This window comes from Triticum aestivum, chromosome 5D (assembly GCF_018294505.1).
Source record: "Triticum aestivum cultivar Chinese Spring chromosome 5D, IWGSC CS RefSeq v2.1, whole genome shotgun sequence".
Lineage (NCBI taxonomy): Eukaryota > Viridiplantae > Streptophyta > Magnoliopsida > Poales > Poaceae > Triticum > Triticum aestivum.
Window position 1 is genome coordinate 440,239,873 of NC_057808.1, and position 10,209 is coordinate 440,250,081.

The 10,209-nt window shown below is 50.5% G+C and overlaps 1 protein-coding gene across 1 annotated transcript; it reads right to left on the bottom strand.

Moving 5' to 3' along the window:
• Positions 1–8,975: 8,975 nt before the first annotated feature.
• Positions 8,976–9,914, bottom strand: LOC123125367 (50S ribosomal protein L18-like). The gene has a single exon (XM_044545874.1). It carries the CDS (start codon positions 9,549–9,551, stop codon positions 9,183–9,185), a length of 369 nt encoding a protein of 122 aa, XP_044401809.1. The 5' UTR covers positions 9,552–9,914; the 3' UTR covers positions 8,976–9,182.
• Positions 9,915–10,209: the final 295 nt, after the last annotated feature.

The window sequence follows — 10,209 nt, forward strand, 5'->3', positions numbered from 1 at the left end:
TCCTAGCCGTCGCCTGAGCATTGTGGAAATCAAGATTTTTCTTACCTTTCGGTTTTCTCAACGGCTTCACACACATGATGGCTTGACTCTCACCCATGGCCAAGTGGTCATCAACTAGATCGGTCGGAATACCGTATGCCAACAAACGCAAAGCGGTTGTCACCTTTTGAAAGGTGCTATGACCGAGTTCTCTGGCGGCATTCCTCCTTTGTTGAAAAAACTAATCATGCCTCGCCAATTTTTCTGCAATGCGTTTGAACAACTCGGTGCTCATTCTAAAACGGCGTCAAAAGTACGACTCGGGGCATATGGAATTATCCACAAAATAGTGCCTCATCAATCTGTTGTCAACATCGATCTTATCCCTCCAAATTTTCTGACGACCCATTCATCAAACCACCGTGCTTTGGCTTTTTATTGACGTGCATGGCTAGGATCATTGCAAGGTCCTCCTCCTCTTGAATATCAAATTCTTCGTCGGAAGAATCATATGACGAACTCATCTACAATATAGAATTTAAACTAGTGTATATAAAACTACAAACAACATGCACCAAATTCATCTACAAAATATGAAGTTGAAGCAATACATACCTTGCAAGCGTTTTGTCAAACACCTTGTGGGCGCCGAGCGGCAGTGGGCGGCCGGGCGCTGTTCGTCGGAGGAATGACGCGCTCGAGGGGCGGCGGCAACGAGAGGACGTGGAGGAAGCAACTGCGGCGCGCGAGGATAGGCCGGGGAAGCGCCGTCGGGTCGCCGGAGCAAATGGGGAGGTGCGGGTGGTGGAAGTCCGCGTGAGTCGTCGCTGTCCGGCATGAAATAAGCGACGCGCGATGCCGTTTTGCACCGCGTGCTGAACCAACTAGATGATTTTCTGTAAGAGGCAGTCTGGTCGTCGATGGCCGCAACCCAGCTGTAGTCAACGGCCTTGCCTGTGGCGTGGACGGCCCAGCTGTAGTCAGTGGCTCGTTCCCGTGTTTTTCCACGGCGAGAGGAGCAGAAGGGGGGTCGTCCGGCACGCGCCGGCTGCCGCGACGCAGCGGCAGCACGCCACTACCCGCAGACGACGGAGAAGCGCACGCGGTCGTGCGGGCAGGCTATCCTGAAGCAAACCAGCCCAAGGAGGTCGTCGGGGAGATCCATCGGACCACCGCGCGGCCGACTGGTTGTGGTTGGTGCCGCCGCCGGCGCAGCCTGCAGCCGTCTGCGTCATCGACATCTCCGTGTGTTCGGATCGATCACGAGTACTAGCTGCTACCGTATATCTGTTCGTAATCCGACACGGAAAGAAACGGAAGGAGAAGAGAAAACCTGATAGGACCCGGACCTGCCTGAAGACTCTTCGTTTACAAGCCGGACACGGCGCTGGTTTCTCTAGGTTCCTGCCCCGCTTACCAGAGACGCATATTGTGTACGAAAAGCCGTACTATATTCTACGTGGAAATTCGCTTCCTGTCAGATGTCGACACAGACGACGACAGCCGCCGGCGACGCCCGATGGCGCGACCTCCCCGAAGACCTCCTCAGCGCGGTCTGCTCCAGGCTCGCCTCCACAGTCGTGCGCGTGCGCTTCGCCGCCGTCTGCAGGTCCTGGCGCGACACCTCGTCGCGGCAGCCGACCGCGGCTCCCGCAGTCCCCCTGCTGCTCCTCTCGCCGAGCCCCCGCTGCGCGAAGAAGCACCTGTGCGGCCCTGACGACGGCTGAGCCTTCCGCGTCCCTAACAAGGCGGCCAACAAGTGGTTCGTCGGATCTCACGACGGCGGCTGGGTTGCGGCGTGCGATGACAGCCTGCTCGTCATCGTGAACCTCTTCACCGGCGCCGAGGTGGGCCTCTCTCGCAAGCAGAGTATGATCTCTGCTCTGACGGAGGGCATGACTTCCTCGACAACACTTCCCACTCTACCCACGTTCTCCAAGATCATCTTCTCCGAAGAGCCCACCTCATCGAACGGCTGCATGCTCGCCGCCATCATCAGAGGGCGGTTCCGCATCGGGCTGTGCAGAGTTGGCGGCTGCCCGGAGGGCGAGTGGACCACATGCAACTATTGGGACGTGATCTTGGATATCGCCTTCTGCAATGGTGCGCTCTATGGTCTCAGGTTCGACAATACACTTGTTAAGTTTGAAATCGGAACGAAAAGAGATGGCACGCCGGTGATCACAGCAGCCCACCGGCTCACCGTCCAAAGCCGCAACATCCGCATTCACGGCTGCAACATCTTGGAGCTGCATGGCAAGCTGTCCATGGTGGTAAGGACCCGGCGGTTCTTCAACAGCGGGCCTACCTTCAAGGTCTTCAAATTTGTTGACATCGATACTGACTGGCATTATAAGTATAGATGGGAAGAGGTGACGAGCTTTGGTGACTGTGCCTTATTCTTAGATCTGACCTGTTGTAAGGCGGTGCATGTGCCGGAGGGTGCCGAGCACCATGGCCAAGAGAGAAACCACATCTACTACTTTGATGCCCGCCTCATGGAAAAAAACTTGCCGGGAGATGAAACGTACTCGCTGGCACTGGATAATGGCGAACATATTTATCGGAAGGAAGACCAAAGTATCACCTATGGTGTGGAAACGACAGGATATCATCTGATGGGTTTCAAGCATTATGCTTTGTGGCTTCACCCTCCGAGGCTTTAGCAGATGAAGTATAATATACTGTAGACACATGAACGAGCATACATAGTGTAAACATGCCCAACCATCAGTGGCGGCTCCAGGAATTTGCAACCGGGTATTCATGTGTATTCATTTTGCCAAAATCATTGTTGTTTTGTTTTGCCAAAATCAACATTGTTTTGTAAACATCATAGTTCAACTTGAATCATGGGTATTCACATGAAGACCCAAGAATACCCCTAGCGCCACCCCTGCCAACCATGGCAAAATTGTATATTTCCCAAAAGCAAACAGGCCATGGATTGAGTACCGTACAACTAGGATTTACATTATCAGTTTGTTTAGTCTTACATATGAACTAAGAGCAACTCTAGCAGACCCCGCATCCCGCCGGCCCGCAAAACGCGTTTGCAGTTCGCGGAAAACAGCCTGTTCGGGCCGGCGCGGACGGCCGCAGATGCAAATCCCCCAAACGGACCCCTATAAAACTATATTCGCGGAATATGCTTTTTTACGGGTCGGCTTTGCGGGGTCTGCTCTTGCGCCGCTGCATCCCGCATCCCGCCGGCCCGCAAAACGCGTTTGCAGTTCGCGGAAAACGGCCTTTGCGGGCCGGCGCGGACGGCCGCAAATGCAAACCCCCAAACGGACCCCTATAAAACTATATTCGCGGAATATGCTTTTTTACGGGTCAGCTTTGCGAGGTCTGCTCTTGCATCATTGCATCCCGCATCTCATCGGCCCGCAAACATCAAATCCAACATAATACAACAAACGAAAGCAAACTAAATACTTATTCAAATCAAACATATATAATACAATAATCATCCACATTACAAATAATTATTCAAATCACCGAAGCAAACTTAAATAATGCAATACAAAACTTGTCATGAATACAAAAATGAGTCACTGTTCAGCCCTTTGCCAATCGTGCTCAATGAGATCCTCCTGAAGTTGAAAGTGTGTGTGTTTGCATTTTCAATCTTCTTGTATGTCTGAAGAAAAGCTGTAATGCGGTTAGGGTCTCTAGCTGGTTTAACACCGCTACTCACATTGTCGTAGAAGAATTCCAAGTTCATTCCTCTCTCATCTTCAAGAATCATATTGTGAAGGATAACACAGCATGTCATGATATTTTTGAAGGTTCTTTTATCCCAAAAACGAGCAGGACCACGCACAATGGCAAACCTAGATTGCAAAACACCGAATGCTCTTTCAATGTCTTTTCGGGCTGCCTCTTGCACCCTTGCAAATTCACAATGTTTTCTAGTTTTGGGATCTTTGATGCTCTTGACAAAGGTGCACCAAGGAGGGTATATACCATCTGCAAGATAGTACCTTTTGTGTATTCATGTCCATTGATAGTGTAGTTGCAAGCAAGAGCATCACCACTAGCAAGCCTAGCAAACAAATGAGACCGTTGCAACACATTGATATCATTAAGAGTGCCCGACATACCAAAGAAGCAATGCCAAATCCATAAATCCTCGGATGCTACGGCCTCTAGCATAATTGTTGCATCACGAGACTTGCCACAATACATTCCTTGCCATGCCTTTGGGAAATTTTTCCAAGTCCAATGCATACAATCAATGCTACCTAGCATGCCAGGTCAACCTCCCCTCTCATTAGATGCCATCAATTTCTTTGTGTCACCCTCGTTGGGTGCCCGAAGATACTCAGGACCAAAGACACGGATGATCATTTTTGCAAATCTACGCACTGACTCAATTGTAGTATCTTCACCAATACGAAGGTACTCATCGGCATAGTCAGCCGGAACGCCATATGCAATCACCCGCAAAGCTGCGGAGAATTTTTTTATATGCACTAAATCCCTTTAAGCCCGCCACATTTCTTCTTTGAGTAAAATAGTAAAATACCGGCAATTTGCCTCGCAAGCTTGAACAATTTTCACAAAGAGGGATCGGCGCATTCGGTACCTTCTTCGGGAGAGGTGCGGTGGATATGTTGGATTCTCCGCGAAGTAGTCTTGCATCAACATCTCGTTCCCAAGATGGCGATTCCGAGGAATGCAAAGACGCCCGACGGTCGATCCTCGCTGCCTCTTCCGGTTCTCGTCTTCGTGCTCCTTCACGACAAGTGCCATCACTAATGTCTGTTTCCGAAAAGTCGCAAGCATGGTCTCAACATCCGAGTCGTCCGAATCGTTCGAATCGGAGAGCAAGAACTTCTCGCAAGGGCAAAATTCCATCTACATGCATACCGGCGCGTCAATCAACTATGCATACCGCTCGCAAACATCACAAAACAAACACTAACCGGCGACGGATGCGGCGGGTGATCCCGGGCGGCGACGAGGGGCGGGCTCGATGGTGGTCGATCCCCGGCGGCGACAACAACGAGGGGGCGGCTCTTCTCGCCGGATCCGGGGGGGGGGGGGTCGGTGGAGCGTATCGGCGCTGGAGGGTGGGGAACGGCCCCGCGGCGCGATTCCACCCGCAGATTTGGCCGGAATCGCCGGCGGCGGACGAGCGGAAGCAAAGGCGGGCGGCGGCGGAAGGAGGTGGCGAAAGGCGCGCGGGCTAAAATGTCCCTCCCGCCAACCGCTTCTCTGTGATGCGGGGCACCGCAGCGGCGAGGGGGGAACCCGCGTATTCGCAGGTTGGGGCCGAGATTTTGCCGCGCCCCTCAAAAGTTTTTGCAGGCCGGCCGCGTTTGCGGGGTCTGTTCGGGCGGGATTTTCCGCGCAGACCCGCATTTTGGCAGTTATTTTGCAGGTCGAGCCTTTTTGCGGGGTCTGCTAGAGTTGCTCTAACTAGTCTCTCTGGTCACTATTATAAGATGTTTTATTCATTATCTTTTTTTCAAATCAGATGTATATAGACGGGTTTTTGTGTGTTTGTCCGCTCATTTTCATTTCTATCTACTCCCATGTTGAAATATGTAAAACATCTCATAATAGTGAACGGAGGGAGTAGATGATATTTGCTACTTGCAGCAGATGATACTTCAGTAGCACACCACATTGAGAGCCCCGAAGCCTGTTGCACCAGGCCTCGGGGAATTGATGACAAGACAAACTATGGTTACAGTGAAATAGTCGGACAATGTTGGGTACACGTACTATGTCTTGAGGGGTGCAATTTTACGTCCATCAGCGTGGCTACAAGGGAGGTTGAGGAGAAGCTTCGCAGAGAAGAGGAGATAAAATGGACACTGAGAGCTAAGTTACGAGAGAATGCGGTGCTCAATGCTCCTTTTACGGAGATCGTGGCTATCACACAAATTAAAAATAATAAGGCATCTGGTTCAAATGGTTTTTCGGCGGAACTTCAGTTATTCAAGCTTAACTTTGGGACAATTACTCTGCTGCCTAAGAAGAAAGAGGCGGTTTGCATTGAGCAATTCAAACCGATTCTTTTGCTCAATTTTAAGATTTTTACCAAAGTAGGGACTAATCATTCACACATATTGCACATATTGTGGTTTACCCGACTCATGCAGCTTTCATGTTTGGGCGACACATTCTAAAGGGTGTTGTGGTCCTACATGAAACCTTGCACGAAAACGATTCAAAGAAACTTGATGGAGTTGTCTTTAAAGTGAATTTTGATAAGGCTTATGATAAGGTTAAGTGGCCATTTCTGCAGCAGACTCTGCGTATGAAGGGTTTCGGTTCGAGGCCTTTGTGCAAGGAGGTAGTGTCGGGGTCAAGGTAAATGATGATGTAGGTCACGGGCACCCCTCTTGCTTGGTTTACCTGTTTTCTCCCTACGCTCGTCGACATCCATTTTGCTTGATTTTTTGGTTTGACAGGGGTTGACACGTCGGTGGGAGATGTCGGCACTGGGGTCGTGGCCGTGGCGGCGAAGGTGAACCCGACGGAGCTCTGCCAGTGGCTCAAGAGGAAGACAAGGAAGGACGTCAAGATTGTCCGCCCTCGTCGACCGTCTGACAATCGTAATAAGCAGGTAGGCACCCCTCTTTTCTACTTGTACTGCAGAATGAAGGAAGCTTTGTGTAGTATCCAAATGAGGAGCTGCGATATGTATTGTACTTTAGTATCCTCTGCAAACGGCGACAAGGATCATGTGTACTCTGTTCTTGCCAGAATGATGATACAAACACCTTGCATGAAACAGAAACCAGAAAAAGAGGTATTGGGATAAACCGTTTTGAAACAGGGGAAAAAGAAAACAAGATGAAGCTCTACATGTCCAAACACTTAACTTGAACCGCTGCCAGTTTTCACCACTTAAGGGAGTGAATTGTTTCCTATTTCAACAATTACTTCCACAACTAGGACTAAACTGCTACTTACTTGTTTGCAGAAAAGAAGCAGGGACACGCCGCCTTCAGCTTCACCGTTACCGCAACGCTTGTCCAGGGCTCTACCGACGTCAAGAGTTCACTCTGACCACAAGGATCTGCATCTGATTGAGAAGAAGATCAGGGACCTCGAGAAGGTCAGGGACACGTTGAAGATGAGGAACCTGAAGAATGAGCTGACTGCTGCCAGGTGTGAGCTCAAACAGTCAAGAGAAGCGATCAGCAATGGCAAGAAGGCTCTCCTAGATGGTGCTCTGATCCAGCTCCACGCGTACAAGAAACTAGAATCACTCGGTCGGCTCACTATATGAGTGAGCCTATTCAGTCCACGCTTTCGCCATTATACTCTATAGCATGAGAATGGTCCGTCGGTGTAAAACTTGTTGTTGCCTGCTCCCTCCGTTCCTAAATATAAGTCTTTTTGATATTTTAAATGGACTATAACATACGGATGTATGTAGACATATTTTAGAGAGTAGATTTACTCATTTTGCTCCGTATGTAGTCACTTGTTGAAATCTCTAGAAAGACTTATATTTGGGAACGGAGGGGGTAGTATGCAAAATAAAACTTTCTTGAGGTTTCCATGCATCTCTGAAGCCTAATGTTATTGCATTGTTGTTGCAACTGTCAACAAGCCATATGGGGTATAGATTTCCTGCCATTACAGCTGTTATCCTGCTTGATGTTTTGGTATATCTGTAAGTGCATTTCATTTAAAGCGTACTGAAATCTGATTTAGAAACACTGCAGAGTTATCTCTGTTTAGATACAGGTCTAGTTTCAGCAATGACCTTGCAACAAAGCAAACTGATGTATTGTTTGTTTGAAGTGTCAACAAGTCATGGAAGGTAATTTTCCATGCCACTACAGCAGTGACCCTACTTGATCTTCTGGTACATTTGTTACCACATTTCATTTCATTTTACTGAAATCTGATTCTGGAACACTGCAAAGTTACCTCTGTTTAGATACAAGTCATGTTTCATACTTGAAACATGGATATTTAGACTAGTTGGGAGCAGAGAACTACAACAGTGAAGCAACATCGAACATCATGTTGAAATCAAAGCACTCAAACGCCTGCACCTTATATTTAGCATCTTAGGGTGTGTTTGGTTGTTGTCACCGGGCAAAACGTCATGGGTCCGACCTATTCCCACAGCCCATTCCCGCGTTCGCTTGGTCGAACGAATCAGAACCCACCCGTACCAGGGAACGGAATATTCCCTCATTATGCGGAACCGAGGCATACCTCGAAATCGACCGGACGACAGGGAACGAGGCCTCGCCCCCCCCCCCCCCGCCCCGCACCCGTTTCCTATCTTCTCACAACTCCCTGCACTAGCGCCGCCACCCTCCCGCATCTCCCTCTCTCTTGATCTGCCTTCTCCATCCCTCCCCGGCGCCGGCTTCACCTTCCTCCCGTCGTCTCCTTCGTGATGGCGCGCATCTGCACCTTGGCGGCGACCTAGCAGCAGCGACGAAACAGCGGGGCGGCTACCAGCCTACCACTCAGCGGGGCGGCGAGAGAGGAGGGAGCGACCGGAGGTGCTGCAGCAAGGTCTGGATCGGCAGCTAGCAGCGGAGGGAAGGTACGGTTTCCACTACTCCTTTGTATATCTTTGTATATGTTCATGTTTGGGCAGATTTTATTTCCTGTTTGTGCCATGTTCCTCCTCAATTTGTTCATATATATGTGCTTCTGTGATGTACAGCACTTGGTTGCTTTTGGATGATTGGTATGTGAACTCATTACTCGTGTATGGCTGATTGCTTCTGTTATTTGATAGTCTTTTATATGTAAAGCGCTGATGGTTACACCTGTGTATTCAGAGGAATTTGTGAGATTTTGCTGGGCTGTTTTGGAGTGGGAGGGGAAGGAGCCCTGCGTGGTTACCTTTCTCAGCGTGGCCGGGGAAACAAAAAGCTCTTCTTGTTAATATATTGTTCCTCCTCAGTTTGTGTTTGGTTTATGTCATATATGTGTGATTCCTGTTAGTATATATGTTGTCATCTTGTTTTTCTTCAAAATATAAATGAAATGCTGCCAAATTTTTGAATTTTATGTGGTTCCATTTTCTGTTCCATCTCGCTAACCAAACACGAGAACGGAACCAACCCATTCCACTTTTTTGTTCGTACCAAACACAGAAATAGAATGGACCCGTTCCTGTGGAATGGAACCATTCCATTCCGTTCCATTTGGTTCCTCAACCAAACACACCCTTACATTTAGAAGAAGGAACGCACTGATGCTCGTCAGACATGCCGCATATGGTCGCCGTCGTCGTCGACGTGGAGGTTGACGCCGTGGCTGCGGAGCGCGTTGAGGATGGCCCAGACCTTGGTGCGGTTCTTGAAGCCCTTCTTCTCGACCTCCTTGACGGCGTCGGCGTGGATGGGCTCGTGCGCCAGGCCGTCCACCCGGAGGCGCATGGCGAGCACCTCGCCGACGGCGGTGGCCGCCTTGGCGTTGCAGGCGCGGCCGCACTCCAGCCCGTCCCGGAGGGGCTTCTCGACGGTGGAGGCGGTGACCACGACGCGGCCGCTCTGCCGGTCCACCACGTTGGCCGTCACGTACTTGAGCGAGATGAAGAGCCGCAACACGTACCGCTTGGCCTGCGCCATGGGGATCCGGTCCGCCGCCTTCGCCGCCGCGGGAGCAGCCGGGGACGCGCCTAGCACGCTCGGAGGGGGTCGAACGCCTCTGCGGCGTTTCGACGAGCAGCTGGGGGGCGCCCGACGCGACCGGGCGAATGAGGCAGTCGTGGGACGGGGAAGGACGGCGAGAGACAGGGCGGGGAGGACCGCCGGTGGGCGAGGCCGGATGAGGATCGACGCTGAAGAAGGAGGAGGAGGGAGGCGGGGGCGGGCCGGAGCGACGTCGACCGGCGCGGTGTAGCCGTCCGCGCAGGAGAGGGCGAACGGCGCAAGTGCGGAAGTGTCTGTCGTGTCGTGGCACTGCAATTTCTGAGCGAGGCAGTACTGCGGGCCGAGTGTCCGGCTATCATTCAATTGTCAAGGTCACAAGACAATGGGTGGTTTATCACCGAGCATCGTGTGAACCACACCCATTCCATGTTACTAACAATGGGTGAGAAAATACAATAATCATCTCAACAGTGCATTAGTGTTTACACGAAGGATCTAGTGAAAAGGAAAATATCTGGTGCACCGAAGTTTGTGATGCTACCGATGCATCGAACTCACATTGTGCTTTTAAAATGTCCAAAAAATTCTAAAAAAAATTTAAGCACACTTATGCAACATCAATGTAGGTTATCAC

What these genes read in the sequence shown, in the direction of transcription:
- LOC123125367 (XM_044545874.1), bottom strand. Translation starts at nt 9,551, where the DNA reads ATGGCGCAGGCCAAGCGGTACGTGTTGCGGCTCTTCATCTCGCTCAAG.